At 36.9% G+C, this 21,144-nt stretch overlaps 1 protein-coding gene across 5 annotated transcripts in view; it reads left to right on the forward strand.

Moving 5' to 3' along the window:
- The window catches only part of CHN1 (chimerin 1), a 98,710-nt gene that overhangs the window by 30,104 nt on the left and 47,462 nt on the right, over positions 1–21,144 (forward strand). For 3 of the 5 annotated variants that reach the window (XM_069020614.1, XM_069020613.1, XM_069020616.1), the window contains 3 exons: positions 4,721–4,752; positions 5,640–5,753; positions 19,233–19,521. In XM_069020614.1, the coding sequence (XP_068876715.1) occupies positions 4,721–4,752; positions 5,640–5,753; positions 19,233–19,521 (435 nt within the window). Of the gene's footprint in view, positions 1–4,720; positions 4,753–4,922; positions 4,975–5,639; positions 5,754–19,232; positions 19,522–21,144 lie in introns of those variants that run through there. The other 2 variants (XM_069020615.1, XM_069020617.1) reach the window with 2 other exon arrangements.

Genomic DNA, 21,144 nt, shown 5'->3' on the forward strand with positions numbered 1-21,144 from the left:
AATGGGGGATTTGCAAAAGTACCACAGTCAAAACACTCTGCTGAGTCCTGTCATGACTGGAGAAAGAAATGCAGCACATTGGTGTCTCTAATGTCATATTCCTATGAATTTATTCCAAAACAAGATTATGACATATGACAAACTTTAAGTAAGTGTAAAACTATCCCTGTGTCAGAGTGAACAGAAAAATGATACATTCTATGTTTTAAAATAGCTTCTTGAACTCTGCTGAGTAAACTGGTGTCTGTACCATGAACATTGTTGTAGAAACTGAGAAATAAAAGCTGCAGATCTAGAAGCTAGTGAGAATTGAAGTAAGTAACACAAAACTGTGAAAGAATCAGTCAGGTATTTAGCTGCAGAACAGAGCTTATTAAATACACATTTTATCATTGAAGAATTAGTTTATTTTTTAAAAAAAAGTTATTGGAAGCTTATTTTTAAGTAATAAAGGTAAAATTGAAAGAATACATTATCACTGTGCATTTTCGTACTTCTGCATTAATTCTTTATAATGCAGATAACAGTTTTTCATTGTAAGTGTTGAACAATTTATGCAGCTGAGCTGATTTGAAGTGAAAATATATTCAGCAAGCAGTAACTTGTTTAACCTTTCTCTCTGGTCTCAGCCTCTCCTGCTTGTGTTGAGCTTTGTGATCTGTTCTTTCTCAGCTGGGTTTCTATTAGCAGCCATGCATGAGTCAATGGGGAGCAGAATCTTTTCCTAAGTGGTTGAATTATTCAGCTGTATAAACAAATTCATAAATATTGGGAAGAGAATTTTGGTCCTGAGAACATCAAAGAGGTCAGTGAGAATGAACAATATGTAATTTGGTGAGGTATTAGCACATAAATTGCTCTTCTTGCCTTTTTGTAATCCACCTGTTGACAAAAGCAAGAGTGATGATTAGGGGGAAAAGCTCTTGTTAAAGAATAATTGGAAATCACACCATAAAAAAACCCCAGCCCTTTATTTCACGTGCAAAGGCACACATTGTACAAGTGCTGATACTGAGAGGTGTATTCAACAGAATGACCTACTTAACATGAAATGCTTCTCAAATACAAAGAATTCAAGTTTCTGCTCTGCTACACCAGTTTCATATCACAGCAACACACAGATCAGTGGAGAGATGCTGAAGTAAAAAGAGCATTGCATTCATTTGGGATTTTTTATTGTGAAGCTGTAGCAGAGCCAAGTCTGTTAATACTCCATGAGGTTAAAGTTGATGATTCCATAACATTCTAAGGTTATTTGACTTCTGCATGAGGCTTGCCTGCAAATTATAATGTTGTTTGTCCCATTAATACTGTATTTCCTCCATGACATTCATATTTGTTGTCCTTCTAATTTTACATACATGTGTGCATGTAAAGGGATATTTAGGACAGCCTTGACTGCTATATGAATGAAATGCATTCATGAATGAAAGCATTCCATGAAAAATTTTAAATAACTATACGAAAGGATACATATTGTGGAGATAATTAAAATCACTGGCCTTTTCTGTCCTCTTAGGAGGCTTCATCCTGATTCAGTGCTAATAGTTAACAAGCCTGTTAACCAGCATCTCTGTGTAGTATTGTAAAAATGGTAAAGGAACACGGAATAGATGGGCATATATAATGCACATCCTTCTTAGAGCTGTTTGTAAAGGTGGCTTTATCAGCATGATAGTCAATCAGGATGACTTCCCAAATTCCATGGTAGCTAAGCTCCTTTCCAAACGCATGTCTACTCTAAGGTACTTGCCAAGTCTGCCTGATTTGCCTGTTCATAAATTTGGTTTCATTGCCTTCACACCTCCGTTTCAAAAAAAAAGGGGAAATTAAGCAATGGTAGGTATCTTGTTGACCTTTGTGTTTCTTGCAGGTATTATAGGGAGACCTTAATTTTTTCCCATGGCCTCTACATTAGTGATACACAAATAAACACATTGAAAGCAAATATCTCATGCTTTTTTTCCCTTTGTTTTTCCTAGATAGAAACAATTTTTAAACCCTTGCCAAGAAAACAGCAATAGGAAATTTTTCCCATAAATAAAAATCCTGAGAAGTCAAAAGGCAGCATTCAGCTGATCTTTCCTGAATACAGAGAAAAAGAAGCAGCTAAGGCTGTCCTTACTCTCAGCAATGCTTTGGTCCAAAAATACTGCCAAATCAGAAAGAAACTCTGCAGAGGATAATTACACACTGTATTTTCAGCTATCAGCGTTAGCTAATAGGACCGATTTATTACTATCATCTTATTTAAAAATGTATTTCCTTTCTTAGGTGGGTTTAGTTCCAGTCCAGATGTTTTGGTTTTGTCTCCTTAACTCAAGGATGACGGACTGTGAAAGTTAGACTAATGAAGCTTCTGAGCTAAACTGTTTTGGCTTTCAGTGCTCATGTGCAAAGGGAGGATACACGGGTGCCTGTGATTGTAATTTGTAGGATTAATTTTGTAGAATACAGTCTGGCAGGAACTTTTTGAAGTCCAAGCAAACACAAAAGACCAAGAAAGCTGCACGTTGCTTCTGGTTCCAGTTCAGTTAAGGATGCCTAAAGTAAGAACAAACACTGTGTCTAAGTTGCAAGGGGTACAGTTGGTTTAACAACACCTGTCAGAAGCTTTATAGAAAGCTTGAGAACAGTGTTTACTGTCTTACATGGTAAATTTGGCTTATGGGGAGTCTGTGTGGTTTTCTCAGTACACACAAACTGCGCTGGGTATGTAGCCCAGTTATTCTGAGTGAATTAGAAGGCCCCTGCTGAGTTCTGATGGAATTTTCTTAAAGTCTTAAAATATGTTACTATAGATGTGAAAACCCCCTAATATTATCATAAATGTAAAAACTTATGAAAAAAACACAAATAAACAGGCAATAAAATTCAGTGAATTGAGGTTCCAGCTGCACTGAGTCTTATACAAGCAAAAAGTGTTGCATATCGACATTTATACTGAAGTTTTTGCACGTTGGTAAAACTGATCAGTAGAGACAGAGTGTTAACAGAAGTGGTTATTTTCCTCTTTAACTCATCATCCACCAAATGAACTGCAAGCCCAGTTAAAAATGCCTGAAAATCCTGTGGAGGTTTTTTCAGATGCTTTGTTCCAGTCATCTTCCCATTCACATTTTCAAATGTTTGCACACAAGGTATATCATAAATTGTCTTAGGATTTGCAAGTGCTCTGAAGATGCCCTGTCAAGTTACTAATCCATTTCCGAAAAGGAATGTTTTGCTCATATAAATTTTCCAGTTCTGTCTTATAAATTCACTGAGATAAATATAAAATCTCACTAGACAGACAACAAAATCTTATTCAAGGATTCTTCTTTTAAAAACTGCCCTAAAACTAGTACTTTGGCTAGTTTTGTTTCAAGTTTCTGTAACAACAGCAATAAAATGCTTTCATTTTTTCTCTGTTTATGTTGCTATCTTCTTATTGAAGAAATAGCCTACATTTAACAAAAAGTATCTAAGACCTTTCTTCTTTTTTGAAATGATCCAGTCTCTTCAAGCCCTTTGAAAACAGCTATCACACCAGTCAACTCTTGTTTTCTGTTATAAAGGAAAAGGAAATCTTTTAGAACATGATAAATCTTTCCAATGATGGAATGTTTTTTCCAAAGTGATGAACTATTACAATAGCTTTCTATTTGCTGGGAATGTGGAAGAATTGTTATTAGACTGTACATCAGGATGTATGTTGTTTTTTGTTATTTTGGACATCTGAAATCTTTATACTCCACTGAAATAACTGGAAGGACGTGCTAATATTAATAGGCTTTTTGTTGAAAACATGGAAAAAAAGAAACTAAAGTGGCATTCCGTGTTTCAGCATACCTGGATTGTTTTATACTTTCATAGTTCAGGTTGTATAACTGTAGGCTTTTACTCCCCAAAGAGTTTCCTCTTTTAAATTTAGCAAGAAAGGATAATGTGGTGGTTTAAATTATTAGCTGATTTCTGTGAGATCTGCTGTTCCTCACTTGGCTCTAAACTTCCTGGATGAATGCAAACGCATTCCTTAATCTAAAATAATTATCAGGCAAATCGTACTCTGGCACCCCGCCTGTTGTTTGCATTTACACTGTACGGTCTCTAGAGCACAGACAAGGTGGAGTTACACTACATAACACATGCACACCTGCTTTTGAAGTCTTTTAGGTACTTTTTAGGTACTTTTAGGTACTTTTAGGTCTTTAGATACTGCAGATCACACAGTTTAATGAAGTCGAGAAGTACAAGACTTAGGCACCTGATGATTTGCCCTCTCTCTGAGGGGCTGTATAGTAGTGCCTTTATTTCAGCAGTGGCACCAACAGCTCTGTGATGGAAGGTAACCTATACATTTAAGAGTTTTGTAGATGTTTCACTGTATTAGTGCACTCAACAGCGTGGTGCACTTACATGCATGAAATTCAAACTCATGGCACTTTGTAGGAGCAATATTGAATGCCATCAGTTTGTATATGCAGTCCTGAGGATGACATGGTCCAAGTGGCTCATCCTTTCTCACCCAGTTTTAAACCATTCACAAGTGTGATGTTTTCTGAAGGTCTCCCTTTGGTTTCCCTATGTTCTAATCACAGGAGAAGTTCTGCAGTAGATGATTTTAGCCTGCACTTTCAGATTATATCCCTTTCTGGTTTTGATACTATATTGTAAACAGTCCACTTACTGTATAGCTTCACTTGTTATGAAACATTACAGTTTCTGTTGTTTCTTCTAGGTAGAGAACAGACCCAAATATTATGGAAGAGAGTAAGTAGCAAACATCTCTGAAAGTGGTTTATCCTGACATATTGGTTGATAATAGTTACAGAAAAGGTGGCAAGTGTTTACTCTGTGCCCTTTGTTTCTTCTGTGTGTTTTACAGCAGTGTGTCTTACCATCAGATCATTATTACAGTGCCATCACTTTTGCCTGCCTAAAATTACAGCTGCAATTTCTGATGGATATGGATATCACTGAGTGCTACTTTAAGTGAGAAAAACATACATATGTTTCTGTACTTTGAAAGGATTGTGGTTTTTTACCTCCCTCTCCAGCTGGCTTTGCAAAAAAAGGTGTTCTGTTTAGGGAAAAAAAAGATAATTGGATCCCAAACATATATTGGTATGTTCAGTCTACATGTGTCTTCTCTTTCAGGTTGCTAATGTAAAGATGGTTAGATCTAGATGGAGAAACAAAATATATCTTATTTATGTTTATTTTGGTAGAAGATGTGTAGTGTTGCTGGGTTATTATATCAGCAATTACTGAGATTATGGCAACTTGCTAAAATCTCAGGGATTGCATAAAATATCCTTGAATGCTTCAAAATGTTTGATTGCATGCCACTAGCACAAAAACATGTGAAGCCAGCAGGAGAAAACAGATTTATTTCTACATATTAAATTGACAGATGCAGATCTAAAAACAATATACTTGCTTCATAGATATTCTTTCCTAGAAGCCTTTCTAAACCATTTAAAGTGACTTCAAATACAGGCAGAAAGGGAGATTAATTTAAACTGTAGATTCCTGCAAATCAGTAATTTTTATGTTTGCTTCTTTTTTAATTAGTATTGTTGGTGCTTTTTAAAGAAGACCCAAAGGTGATTTAAAAGAAAAGAGGCATGTGTTTCAAAAAAATTTTTGTTCCTTAGATTCCATGGGATGATCTCAAGAGAGGAAGCTGACCAATTATTAAGTGTTGCAGAGGGAAGCTATCTCATTCGTGAAAGCCAAAGGCAACCTGGAACCTACACTTTGGCATTAAGGTCAGTAATTAATACTTCATTTAAAAATTTATAAAATATTCAGAAGATTTTACTGTGTTGCTGACCTCAGGTCATTAAATCTCTTGTGATTGTTTTCATTTTTTTAAAATCATTGTACTTTTTCACCCTAGTTACAAATTTGGTATCTTTAACCTTCTCTGCCCCTTCTTGAGGTGCTAACACTCCTTATTGTTTGCACCATCAGGGTAACAGCAATTGTGGTTTTGCTGGTGGTGCTTCATTTTGCCCTTCTGCCACTGTGTTACAGATGTGACCCCATGCAGATGTTGGGAGAGCAGGTGATCAAGAAATAAAAGACATGAGTTCCCCTGACTAGTCTGCCATGTGGGTGCTGGCTAGGTAGCTGTTGCTGAAGAACACTTAGTTCTCTCTAGTCTCTCCATGGGATGGCAACAAATCAGGAGGCCTTTTTCACCTGAACACTTGTTAGCTACCAACGTTTGCAGATCTACTTCTTCATTCTGCAAAGTTCTGACAAGTGGATCAGCTATAAATAAAAAACTCAAATAAAAAATAGTTCTAAGTTTTAAATAGCTTAATTGCTTTTAAAGTATCGGAGGTTATTTTGGCCTGTGCTGTACACCTAAGTACTCAGATGGGAGATGGTGATTATTAGCAATGTTTTAAATCTAAGTGGGACAGAAAAACATTGAAGGAGAAGATGCAGTTACTGAAAGTTTTATATGGGTAAAATAAGATTATAATTAAAATAATAATATCTTGGAATAATAGGTTGTGATGAATTAGTTTTTCAGGGGGAAAAAGAGTATATTTTAATGAGATATTTGTTTCTGTAGTAATAAGATTTCAAAGAGAAACAGTATTGACATTTACACTGACTTGCATTAACAGTGTAAATTTGGTATTTCTTGTTAAAATAATACTCAATTTCATCATCTGCTCTTGTAATATTCTTTTAAAGGTAAAAATAAATCAGTTGTAACACCTGGCTTGAAGGCAGAGCTCCTGGCCCTTGCTTCTAATGGAGCAGAAGGCACAGGGCCTATAGACTAAGATGATGCTGTAACCCCTTTGAAAGCAATAAAATCAATTTTATCCCAAATAGAAAAAAGAATGGATAGTTGCTCGTAATCAGCTCAGGAAAAAGTTTCAAATGATAGCAAAGTTGTTATCATTGATTTATTTTAATGAAATTCAGTGTTTGGGAATATACATCAGAATCTGAAACTGCAGCATCTTGCAGCCATTTCATTATGTTGAAGTGCTGAATAACTTATGTATCAAAGGCTATCGAAGGTCTAGGTGGCTGCTTCCCTGCCCACAGCAGATCATGCTCTGTTGTCTCACTGTTGGCCTTCAAAGTGTATGGATAAGGGTGTTTACTCTCATACCTTAGGTGGAACTCTGTGAACTGCAGTGCTGTGTCTTTCACACATTGGAATTTTACCACTAGGATTTCTTCTCAATCACTACTAGGAAGTGTAGCAGGAGTCTGCATTTCCATTGACTGGAGGGAGAGTTTTGCTCAGTTTCTATTTTTCCTCTTCCTGGAATTATAGATGCAGAATACAACCATTAGCCAAAATGCCCACTGACTGTGTTTCTGAAATTGTAGCCTCTCTTTAAAAAGACTAGGTCCTTTCTGCAGTCTCTCTGTGCATCCTGACTGTGAGAAGTTTGCTGTGATTGCCATGATAAGTTTATGTAATTTTATCAGTTTTTGAGAGCATCCCTTGTGTTTGGGTCACTACACTGCCAGATGGCAAAGATAGCCCTGTCTGCAGTTTAGATAATCCCAGCAGGAATTTAAGAATGTAATTTCCACGGCCAAAAACGGAGCTTGTCAGTAGGATGGTATGTATGAGCAAAACTTTTCCAAATTCAACAGAAGGCTTCGATTGAGCTCAGGGTCTCTAATTTTACCCTTTCTCTTCTAGCTGTATGAACCAATTTGATATTTTCATATTAGGTTTAAGTGCCCCTCTCTCCCTTAAGCAGTCATGCTAACTTTAGGATCACTTCAGTATGATTTTCGCTTTTCCTTCTTTACCTTTGTTATACCCCTTGGAAGCTGTGGGAGGAAAGAAAACTTGGTCAGCTGTTACATAGAAAAACAGACACAGAACAGATTTCAAAGAATTTTATTAAGTTAACGCAGCAATTCTCTACAGGTGCCATAATTCTGCAATAACAATAGTGACCAAACATAAAATGAAATATCCTTGTTTTCTGATTGGTTTTCAGGCACATTTTGGTAAAAAAATGGAAAAAATTGAGTAAAATTTAGATTCTTGAAGGTACCATCAACTCTTGGCATAAATACTTGGTTCCCTCTGTATTTCTGTGTTCTACTCAATCTCTCTCTCGCTGTTTGTTGCCTGATGCATCACTCTTTGACGGCCTGTCCGTTCTGATTAGGGCAAATTGGAAACTGCCTATGAAGTGCGATTGCATTGTGAAATCCCAGTTCATCGAGACATAAAAGTCTTGTGATAGCTCTGGGTAGAGCAGCTGATGTTGAGACTGAGACAGGTTTGTTTCCTGGCTTGTAGCTGCCGATGGTTCTGCTGGGGAGGCAGGCAATTCAGTGAGACAGACGGCCCAGCACGTCCAGCTCTGGCAGATGTCTTCTTCCTGTGTTTGTGTCAGCGTGCCTGGGAATCCTGAAAAACCCAGTGCATCCAGTCGTGAAGAGCAGTTTAGTGAAACAGGATCATATCCCTTCCTGTGGCAAGGTATGATGTCTCTGTAATGAAATGTTTCCAGTCATCTTTTCTGCAATGGAGAAGAACAAGCTTTTTGTGATTTGTCCTGAGGATCCAAGCCAGACATTTCCTCAAATCATCATGGAACACTTTCAGTGTTACATTTGAGTCCACCAGCTATTGTAGCTGATGTCCAAAATCTCAGTATTCATACCAGCCAGGACTGCACATCCTGTTCAAGATGAACTGTGCCACATGTTTTAGTTCTTTGTTCTCTAAACCTTTCTAAATGAGTTTTTGACCACTATGAAGCATTAGGCTGTGGTACTTTTATGGAACTAGCTTTAGTAGATCTAAAGATCTTGTTCCTGAGCTGCAATAGCAACAGACATAGCCTAGCACCACTTAAATGACCAAATATAGGACAGGAAAAATAATATTTTTTGCAAGCTTAAGCAAGGTGGTCAACTGTTCTTTGTGCAATACTGTGAAATAGTTGAGTTCAAAATGAAGATTTTTAATATTTTTTCTTAGTAAGATAGGGAAAGTGAGTCTTATCCAAAAAAACTTTTCCATTTTTAAAGTTGCTGTTGACTTACTGTAAAATCTGCTTTCCACTTATATAACAAGCTGCATTTTGCTCGTCTTATGATGAGCTATTTTTGCCTACTTTCATCCATTATTGTGCAATTAATTTGCATCAGGACTTTTTTAAAGGCAGACTACCTTTTAAATCTAAATTTGAAACAAAAGATGGTAAGGTTTTTTCAGAAAATAAATTTCTCAGAATTTCTAACAGAGGTAGAAGTATGTTCTTAAAGAAAAAGAAAATGATAATTTAAATGTTGTTTTAAGTGTGTAAGTTTGACTAAATATTCAGAGCTGTCCTTCAAAGAAAATTGATGTTTAGAGCCTAAGAAGGCCTGTAAAATTGTGTCAGCTCAGATACCATATAAAGGAGAATGAAGCATAAACACAACTGAGAGCAGCAAATCAGCACCCTACTATATATAATGCCTGTACTTAATTATGGATGCATTCACCAATCTTTACTAATTAATTAATCAGAGAATGCCACTGAAAATGTTTTGCAATCTTGAGGTTTAAAAAAAATTACTAAAGGGAGAAAACTATCATAGATATGTGTGTGTGTCCATACATATCAGCAAGTCTGTGTTAGAATAAAAATATTTAAAATACATTGTAATGTGAATTCAATGTTCTAAACAAATTAAAAGAATGAAAGTTCCTAACTCACTTCTGGAGCTATTAGATCTGCTTTTAGATTGGCAAAAGAGTAAGTAGTACACTGCTTAATGTTAAGACCTATAGCAAATGACAGTAACAGTAAGACATGGTTTGCAATGTAGCCTTTTGTGGTGGAGAGCTTGTTTAATAATTAGGATGAGGATAAAGAGGAAATGGGTAGAGATTGTACTAGTGGTAGGCGTTGAAGTGTGATGGTACTGCATGTTCTTTTGAGTAGATAGCTGCTGTAGCACATTTAATTGGTTACCATGGTTTCCCTTCCTGCAAATTCTGTTGTTGTGATACTGAGAATGAATTGAAATAAGGTTCTGCAGCATGATTTTTTAGAAAAAAAAGGTAATAATGTGAGCCATGATTATGAGTCATGTTTTCTTTATGTTTGGGGGTTTGGACACACTGAAGATTATGTAGCACCAGGAAAGAATTCTTCAGGTGAAATAAATGTCAAAAATTAGTAATCTTTATTTTAGTCAACAAATTACATGTATTGTGCAAATTCATACATATATTCTCTATCCCTAAATTATGAAATTTTGTTAAGAAACTAGCCACTGGCATTTTAAAAGAAGACCTAATTGTTAGGCTATTAGAGCATAATGCTGCAAATGAACCTTTTAAATTTCAGAGGACGACTGCTTTGGTAGCTGGATGCTGTTTATTTTCCGTGGGCTCTTTTGGGACACACATGTAGTGCTGTTCCAGAACATGTGTTGGTTGCTGTGGGATCACTTACATGTGTAGAATTTAACATCTGCAAAAGGCTTCTTGAATTCAGAGATTAAACTGTTGATCTGCATTCTGCTGAAAAGCCTCATTGTACATACTGGGACAAGGGAGAGCAGTTGGAGAAAGAAGAATTGTTTGAAACTACTTTCTACATGATAATAGCTGAATTATGTTTTTTGAATTACGAATGCATCAAAATCTGATCATAGTTTATCCTGTATCTATAGCTGATCTATAAGTAGTCAGAAGGAGCCCAGCAAAGCGGTAGCTAACTGCATCTCTTCACTTTACCATGGTAACAGTATCCTGACATCATGCTAGTTGGTAGGAAAAAATTATAAAGACCATTTTAAAGACTAAACTTTGCATATCTTTCTGTGTATTTTTTTTTACCTGATTTGCAAATGCAGTGATTGGCAGTAGCAAAGGCTGAATTCAGTTTCTAGAAACCTTTCTAAAATATTCATACAATATTCCTTGGTTGCTAAATGAAGAAAACCAGGGGAAAAGGTGGTGATAAATTCTGGAGCTTGCTTTTCTGCTCTCAAGTAAAACAATTGGCCCTCTATTTAAATGGTCTTCCATGTAAAAAGTTTCTTTCCCTGCATAAAATTTCACACTAAATAATTTACTCTCTTAGTTTGTCAATAACGTGAAAGATTCAGCTACCAGTTAATGGCTTAAGTATCCAGCTTGTCACCTGCCTTATGTGAGTGCACCTGGGCACTACTGAGATGGCTTCACTTAAGTATTTAGAATAATAATAAATAGCTACTAACCTTAATGAGTAATTAACTGGCTACCTAGGTCCTCCCACAGACTAGAATGCTTTTTTCCTTATGGTTCACGTCTTCTTGCTGTGTTCCTGTTCTCCTTCCCTCCTCTTCCCATCTGTTGTTGTTGTCAGCTCTGTTTTCTTTTGGCTAGTGTCTAATTTATCTTTGGCAATTCAGCTTGCTGCAGTCTTTCTCCTGCTCGTGTTAAGTTCAGCATTTCTCAGAGGAATACTCTCTGCTTCAACGTGTTGTGAACTTTTTTTGGGAGAACTTGTCCAAGAGATGCCTGTGCTCAGTGTACACAGCTCATGCTCATTTTATGCCATGTCCTTCATCCTGGCTGTAGTTCCTGCTGTGCCACAAAGGTCTGCTGTGATCTGGTGAACAGCAGAGGCACTGCACTTGTGGTGAGGTACCATGGTGGAGCTCAGAAGGTCTGGGCTCACTTCTTGGTTTCATATATGATTTGGCTTTAGGCCATGAAGTTTTGAAGGCCTCATTTCTCAGTTAGAGAAAATGTTTTCTCTTCTCTATTGTCTCACATGCTTGTTCAGTACAAAAGCCTAGGATATCTTAAAAATGGCCCAGACAGACTGAAAGTTGCATCCCATCTCTCAGACTACCCCTTGTCACAGCTCCTGAGCAGGAATGTGTTGGACTTTGCTGTTTTTATGGTGCATAATGTCTGCCTGGTTGAAAGCTTCTAATCACTGTCGGAGTTGAAATAATAATTGAAAAAATCAAATTGTAATGCAATCAGTTGATAATTAAATTGTATATGCAAGTACATAGTGCTTTCCTCTCCTGTCAAAAGCATACATATCTTTTCTGTCTTCTGCAAGTTCTATTGGAATCCCTCTTTTTCTCTACTGCTTTTAGAAAATGCTAGTTAGAAATCTATCTTCAAGTTAGTCCTTTTGATTGGCCTCTTCTTTTGTAATTTTTGAAATACATATTTAGGAAATTTTTATTTGGAGAAACACCTTTATTCCTGTACTTCATCAGCTGTAGATACTGTAGATGTGGATGCTTTATAGACATGTTTCCAAGATAACACACAGTAGCCTTACATTGTTGTTTAATGTCATTATTGTTTTCATCAAAATATTTATTAATTATTCAAACACCAAAACAACTGACAGCAATAAGTGTTATCTGGCCCAGTTTTCCTTTTCCCTCTCCCTCCTTTATACTTGGTGAAGCTCAGCTGAGTTGAGTATGGTTCCTCCTGATTTGATAGGTGCTAGAAAGAGAATCAAGCTAATTTTTGTTTTCTTTTGTATCTTGAGTAGATGAACTCTAACAGTCTCAGTAATAAATTGACATCTGCCCAATTTATTGCTGCACTTGCATGAAAGAAGAAATTTTATTCTAGAAAAACAGAATATAATAGTAAAAAAGCTATTAATCTTCATTGATGAACTGTTAGTAGCCCCAAGAATTCTAATAATGCATGTTATGTGTGCAGGAACCATTTCATTTTGTGTTATTATGCTTGTTTATTGTTAAGGAATGCAGCTTTGAGGAAAAACCATTTAGAGAGCAGGATGAGTATATTGGTGAATCTTTCACTGTTTGCAAAAAAGTGATGAGTGAGTACTGGAAGATTAGAGGTAGAATATGTTGAGAAAACAAGTTAAGTGAATAGCAAATTCTGTAATACCTTTAAGTAAGTTAAGTAAACCTGCATTGTAAGATTTGCATTAGCAGTGGCTTAAGGCAAATCAGCTTTGACAAAATCTCTCTGGAACAGAAATCCTACTGTAGTTTTTTTTAGTCTAAGTAAATTTGGGTTTTCTTGAGACCTTGAACAACAACCTGCCATATACATTTAAAAAAACCCCAAACAAACAGGAGCAACAACTAAGACAATGTTGCTCCACTCTGCTCTCCAAGAACCCTTTCTGGACTTGCAAAGCTATTTTACAATGAGAACATTTCTTTGGTTTTTCACTTGATGTCTTCCACTCAGGTTTCCTTGATACACTGAATTAAAGTATCTATATTGTTTTAGTAGGATAAATTAAGAGCAAGTTACTTTCAGTGTGAGAAAATCCCTAGAACCAAAAGAGAAATACGGCAGCCACTAGTAACTTTTAAATTAAAAGAGGGTCGATTTAGAGTAGATAAAAAAGAAAATTTTTTGTGGTGAGGGTGGTGAAACACTGGAACAGGCTGCCCAGAGAAGTAGTAGATGTTCCATCCCTGGAAAGATTCACTGGATGAGACTCTGAGCATCCTGGTCTAGGCTGAGATGTCCCTGCTTATTGCAGGGGATTGGACTAGACAACCTTTAAAGGTGCCTTTTAACCCAGACCATTCTTTGTCTCGATGAACTTTAGCCCTTGTAGGAAAAGCTGCTCTAAGTGAAGCAAAAACGAACGTGATTGAACATTATGCTGTGGCAGTTTTCTCTCCATAATACACAATTGCAGTGGAATTCCTGCTACATTTCTGATGTTGTTCTACTTCAAAAATATACCAGAAAAACAATATCATATATGACCTAAAATGAAAATGTTATATGTAGAGTAAAATTTACATACACATTTTGAAGTTTGCTGAGCAGACACTGGTAGGGTTGATAGCTTAATTCAGATGAATTGAAACACAGTTCTATTTTAAAGTAATATGAAAGCTTTTTGTAGCATGAAGTCACATGGTAAAATTAACTCTTGAAGGACATTTCTTTAAAAATTTTGGTGAACATAATTATTTACTTAGTAGGAAACTATGAAAGTTAGTAACATTCCTGCTAGTAACATGTCCAGATGATCTTCATCCAGGCAAGCTGGCATAGGTCTCCAAATATTGCCTTCATGTAAAGAGAAGATACCAGGCTTTTAATACGTTCCCATGTGCATGCAGAATTCAAAAGTGTCTTAACCATTAACCACAGTGAGTCTATTTCCAGGAAGCATGGAACTTTCATCAGGTAGAAAAGGAAGAAAAACAATGCCCAAAACATTGGTATTGATTCTGATTCAATCATCAAATCAATCCCAGCAATTTATATCAAGTTTAAAATGGAATAAGCCGTGCAAGCACAGTACTAAGAAGAGGTAATGCATCTGTTCAAACCAAACAGATTATTTTCAAAGTCTTACCACTGATCAAGAACAGTAACATTTACCTTAGGTATTAAGTGATCTTATTGCATATTAATAACATACATAGTCCTTGATCAGCTGATACTTTTTCAAAATTTTAAGACAGTGAAAATCAGCTGTTAATAATAAAATAATACATTGAGGCAAAAGAATTACTTTCTTATTTTGTTAGATTTATTTGTGAAATTCTCCATTACAGGTACCAAGGGCCGATAACACTTTTTCTTCATTGTTTTCAGCAACTGTTGCCTACTGCTGATGCCCTAGAACAGTTGGTTTGTCCCTGACAGTGCTTATGATCCACAGGGAAGTGCCATTGCTGTGGTCCTCACTGCCTGCTGTTGGCAGCACACTATTTACACAGTATTGTTTTCCCTCTTGGACAAGGAAGTTTGGGCAGTGATGCAGGTAAATAGTCTTCAGCTTCAGTAGAGAGAGTCTGCTGGGAAGCTGTTATCAGTGATAATATACAAGCTCTGAACTTTTTTATAGGATCCAGGTCAGAAAGAGGGAGTCAAAGGTTGTGTCTGCATTGTCAGGGGATAGACATGTTGCAGTACCAGCTCTAGAATTTGTTTTCTTTTTTGAAAGATGCCATACTTTTTTCCATGCTGAAGTATCATGGATTCAGCCAGTGCATGGGTCTTACCAGGTTTTAGGGATAAGTTTATACTAAATTAATATTCATCAAGCAACAGTCAGCTAGCCAGTACTGCCCCTCCAAATGGCTCTGGAAAACTATCCATAGTGACTGTACTCTGCCACCCTTCCCAGCCATATCAGTGAGGATTTTTTGTCTCCATTTGCATTAACCCCTAGTGCATTTGATTTCATTTATACACACTGTGTTCCTGTAAAATACTGCTCAGGTTTTGAAAACGATGTTATTTGTCAGGCAGGTATTCTGGGAAGTTGGCAAGTTCCAGAGTTCCCTTCCCTGGCCATCGTCAGAAATGTTGTTGCCAATGAAAGTTAAAAAAAAAAAAAAATAGCTGCTCTCAGGAGCTGGAGACCTTCAGGGATAACTGTGTAGAAGAGGTTTTGGCTGCATGCAAGGCTTGTGCTTCTTTGACAAGGAAATGGGCCAAAAGAGGATCTGTGGAATAATTTGTTTTCACTCCCAAGAACACAGCTTGATTAAGAGACATTCGTGAGTGCAAGATTGCTTATATTGCTGTGGCTTTTTATGGAGTGTCAAGACTCTAGTCATAACTGTTGGTTGAGAGTTTTCAGAAGATAGAACTGAAATTCTGGCACCTAATTTTAAGCAAGACTTCTGCCTTCTGGCTGCAAAGCACATTAAGACTCTTTCTCCAAGGGAAGATTAAGTCCAAGTGACCCTTAGGCTCAGACTTAAGTTTTCCCTGTTCAGTGAATGAAGTTGCTTGAAGCTAAGGAGGACACGAGTAGTCCTGAGGGGCATTAAATTTGTCATTTGGTTGCAGCTACACATTCTAAACAATGCCTTTGTCTAGAAACTCTTCTCATCATAAAATAGCCTGTAGAAGTGGTGAAAAGCTACTGTACAATTCTGTATATGGACTATAAAATCCACCTTCTCAGATGGTAAGAGAGTGTGTCTGGGCTCTCAGTCCATCACTTCTTCCTTTGTTTTATCACTGACTGCTGCATACAGGTAGGTGGCTGATTCTGAAGCCTGTCTCTCTCATGGTATGATACCGAATTCAACCCCTCAGTCCTTTATTATCCTTTATTATCCTTTATTATCACACATGTGCTCTACTGTTTAATACATTTTCCCACATTATCTACTCTGCCCCACTGGCAACCAAAGGAACTAGACAAAGTGATTGCTTTTCAGACAACTTGGAATAAAAAAGTCTTTTATCTGTAGTCCTGCTGCTTGCAAACAAATGCACAGTGGACACAGTGAGACTGTTTGACATGTCAGAGGTCTAATTATTTTTCTTGGAAAAACATCTGATGTTCCCCTGTTTAAACCAAAAGAGAACATAGTTTATCTGTGTCCCACTTTCTACTTATTAAACAAAAAGCAGCTGGTACTAGTACTTGCCTTTAGGAGGAGAGCATCAGGAAGTTGAAATAGCAAATCTTGGCTCTACTTAGTTGCCACGGTGATGTATAATTAACCAGGCTGCAGGAATGTTACAGAAAGTAAACATAAGGAAATAGTCTTGCTAATGGAAAAATTTAAACCATAGTTTTAAGTAAGACTGAAGGAACTGACGATTAAATCTTTATTTAATCTTTAGTATCTTTATCAATAATTTTTAACTGAAAATCTGTGTTTGTTTTTATATTGTAATTTGATAAAAATAGTGTCATTGTGTGGTCAGGAAAAAATTTAAATGAGTTTGAAAGAAATAAAACAGGATTCTGAGACACGTTATTGATGGTACAGTCTTTGTAAAAGATTGATGTTTCATTGATCTGTGGGGATTTTGGGGGCTTATCTCCTTGTTACTGGTAGGATTCTATTTGAAAACCAGTACATCTCTCCACAAAATATCCAATTAGAAAGGAATAGAGAAAAAAATTTTATTTGGAACAAATGAGAAATTAGATGAAGGCAAACCATTCATCTATTGGAAACTCTGTTCCTTGTAGTATCTCTCAAAGACACACTTCACGTGCATCAGTCTGAACAGATGTGTACAGCACAGGGGCTGCTCAGTAAAGCATACCTGGGATAGGAGGGTGCACTTTCTGACCCTGATGGAAAGACAGCTAATCTTTTAAGAAGTTCTGTTTGCTTTCTGCGTTTGGTCATATTGTTCTTCAGACCTGGTTTTCGACTTTGAGGGATGTTGCTAAAATCAAGACACTACGTGTACTTAGTAATAGGCCTTGCCATGCTTTTCTGTGCCTTATTCTCTCTTGATAAAATTAGTGTAATACTTTTTCTTCTAGAAAGCTAAGAGCAGTAAGTGTTCTCCAGCTTGCTTAAAACTGCTTTAAGTAGTCAGAGCAGATATCATTGATTAGAGTAGCAGTTTACCTGCCTCTCTTAATATAAGTAATTATAATGTATATTGTCATTTAAGGCCCATTATTCTTCACCTTCAAACTTATTTGGTTCTCCCGATGAAGTGAGAACCATCAAGGTGCTTGTATGTGCTCAATGTGCATTATTCCCACTGACTTGAACAGATGACAGTGAAGGTTGCTCACTTTGGCACTGCAGAGTGCTGAGCACTCTTGGCTCATGATGACTTCTCTGACAGTCAAGGGTGTACAAGGAGGATGTCTCGTGGTCAAAGCTTGTTTGCCATACACTGTGCTGAATATAAAGGTGCCCTGAAGAGTAAGTCTGAATACATCCACCCCTTCTGCTATGACTTAGGACATTATCTTTCTACCTTCTGAATGACTTGTATTCACTCAGATCTGCATCTTGTGATGAAATTAGTGTTGGGTAAAAATGTATTTCTTTCTGTCATTTTGTAATTTCTCATGTTTGATTCAATGAACCTTTAGTTTGTGTGGCATAAAAATATGCATGGAAGTACCAGTTAATTTGCAGGAAAATGCCCACATAATTCCTACACATTGTGTCCTCTTTCCTTACTGAGCAGGATGCAGATTCTTGAGGGCCCCCTCATATTTGAGTGTTATGTAGAAATAGGGGCTTCTGAAGTTACTGTCATTGTGAGACTGTTGATAGGGCGATGGGAAGGCTTTGCATTTTGATGTAGAACAGAGAAAAAAATACAGACTCCAGAACCATGTATTTTTGCCCATATTTGCAAGAAGAATGCAATATTTCACCTGAAGCAAGGTCTATAATTATGCTTCCCCCTGTTTGGAGAGGCCCTGCTGAGAAGAGGAGCCACTTCAGCAAAGTATCATTATTTACTGTGTTCCTTAACATCTCCAGTGAAGCATTTGCTTGTAAAGTGAAACCAATCCATCCTTTCAGATTTAGTTCTTAATACTTATTTGGCAGATCTGACCTCATAAGGGGGCCCAGTACCCTTGCTGCTGTCTGACTAAGGAACAACACTGGAGTGAGCTGTGAAAGCAGCTTCTTGCCTCCATCTTCTCTGCAGGAAATGTTGCCAAGTGCAAACACTGCTGTGTTTTCACATGTTTAGACTGCTTTGAGGCACAAAATGGTTGTAGATTCTAAGTACGGTTTTTTAAAATATGCTACTGTTCAGGTAAATTCAGCATTCTTATGGTTGCTGAGAGCCTGTATCAAAATGCTGTTCCATCCTGATGCAAAATGGCTGGTGTTGGATTGCTTTCGTGTTATATATCCTGTATGTTACAAAGATTTGCTTGAAGCTTGGGACTTAACAAGCATAACACAGAAGGACTTTTGTACAAAGCTTGAAGAGTTAGTCCTGGGCCTTTGGCCAGGAATAAAGAATGCTTGCCCTTGTGCCATTTTGTCCTGTGCTGCTCCGGTTCTGGCAGCAGTTCTGCTTCAGTGTAATTGTTGGCACTGGAGCTCAGCTGAACCTTGAATGGCCTCTTCCTGCAAGCAAGCAGGGGAGCAGAGGTCCGAGACGGCATCAAAACTCCGCATTGATCGGCTGTAATAGAGGACTCTATTATGAGAACTCTTCATATCAGAGCCAAGCAAATTGACTATAGTGATATAGTAGTGAAGTACTAAAAAAAGCCATAAAGAGTGTGAATTAATTTTTCAGTTTTTCCATAGATAATGGAAAGGCTAAAAGAATATAAGAGCAAACAGCTCCTTCTCGGACAGTAACTGTTTTGGCTATCTATCTGCAGTTGTTGTTGATCTCTTCTTCCTATCTGTGCTAAGTAGTGGTTCCCCAGCTCAGCTGGATCAGACACAGAGCATAGGCACAGCTTTAAGTGATAAAGTGTTTCTGATTGTTTGCAAAGGCTTGCTTACTCTTATTATTCTGCTTACTGTTCTTTAAAAAAAAAAACTTTCCCATTTCATTGAGGCAGATTTGGAAGTCAAACCAGAAACTTCAGACTCTACTACGATGGAAAACACTTTGTTGGGGAGAAACGTTTTGAGTCCATCCATGACCTGGTGACAGATGGATTGATTACTCTTTATATTGAAACGAAGGCAGCTGAATACATTTCCAAGATGACAATTAATCCAATTTATGAACACATAGGATATACAACTTTAAACAGAGAGCCAGCACACAAAAAGCATATGCCAACCCTGAGAGATGAACATGATGGCAAAGAGTCTACAGGAGAGGATGAGGTAGCAGAAAAGAGGGTAAGCAATTGTTAACCCACACTTTTTTTTTGTTAGACTTTTTATTTTGTACTTTTAACCTTTCCCCTCTACTATAAAATATTAAAGGTCTCTGCAGCTACTTAGTCTACTTATTTATTTCCAGTGTTACATTAACAATATTTAAACTGGTTATAGAGTTTTGTAATGGTAAATTTTGCACATTGCAAATTTTCATGATTTGGAGGTTAGTTATTTGTCATTGTGATTCTTCAGGTGTTTCTACAGTATAGATGTTACCATTAAGCCACTCCTTTATTTCAAATGGGCAAAGAATATTTAATCTTAAAATTGTTTACAGTATATAAGACAATTGTATTTTATTTCTTAATATATTCAACTTTCCCCAAACAAATTCATTCCATAATCTATTCAGCAGTCTGCATATAATTACAGTAAAGTTGTCCGCATTATAAATAAGACTGTTCATTAAGTTGATAAAATGTTAAAACATTTCACTTGGCTAAGTTCAGCCTGTCAGAAGCTGACAGAGCTATTTTTGGCCTCAGCCAGACTTACAAAGAAGGATTGCTCTCTTCAGAGAGTTGTAGTATCAGCTGAGAAGTAATTGCATCCTGGATTATAAAAGAAAAACGAAGAAGAAAGAAATCTTCGAACCAGTGAACATAAAAATATTAAAGGAGGCTGGGAATGTACTGGGCAGACAAAGCAGCTGCCTGAAATTTCATTTGTGTTTCAGAGACTAAACATAAAAGGAAAGCATAATGTAAATTCTGTTGTGTTAAATGAAATACTTTGTTTATTGAAAATCTGACAAATGAAAGTCTTTTAAAAAGTTTTTTTTACATACATGTAGGTGTTAATGCATGTATAATAGTCTGATATGTTCCCCTATTTCACAAACTTCAGAATTATATCCATTAGGACTATCTAACACGCTTATAGCGCGTAGAAGAACCGCTCACCTTAGTTGGGATCTTTTGTCTCTCCAATCAGAAATACGTGATTTTTGTTTTTGTGGATGTGGAGGAAAGGTCTGACTGACGATTTCCAACATACATGACTATTGTAGTGAAACTAAGCTCCATACAGAGTCCACAGAGAGAGAGGCTCATAGGAGGTCCTGCAAATCCTCCTTCAGCAGAATCTGTCATTCTGCACTGAATTTGCTGAGAGATGAAGCACCCAACTTAGTTTAAAGTATGAATCTTCACTGTTATCAGATCATTTTGACGAAAGAAATACTGCTGGGATATTGAAGCTGGCTGACCATGTTTAATATCCAATTTCTTGCCTGTTAGGTACCAGTAGTAGAGGGGTGAGTTATCACTTACAGTTCCTGACAGCTGCTACTTCCAGCGTGCTGTTCAAAAGGTGTTTTTTTGCATAGTATCATAGACAGTTTATTATAATGCAAAGCCTGGGTAAAAATCTCTAAGTCTTCTGAAAGTCACCACTTTGAGTTTCTTTGGTAGAATTAACTTTTCCTGCATTTAGAAACTTCCAAGTGACAGCAGAACTATGTTCTGTTACATTTTTTAGATTGATGAAAAATTGTTCATAGTAGAGGGATTTCAGTGATTAGTATTGAAGAATGCTGTTTTTTCCATGTATTACATTGTGTTATGTCACTCACCTTCAACG

The sequence above is a fragment of the Aphelocoma coerulescens genome, chromosome 7, assembly GCF_041296385.1.
Source record: "Aphelocoma coerulescens isolate FSJ_1873_10779 chromosome 7, UR_Acoe_1.0, whole genome shotgun sequence".
NCBI lineage: Eukaryota > Metazoa > Chordata > Aves > Passeriformes > Corvidae > Aphelocoma > Aphelocoma coerulescens.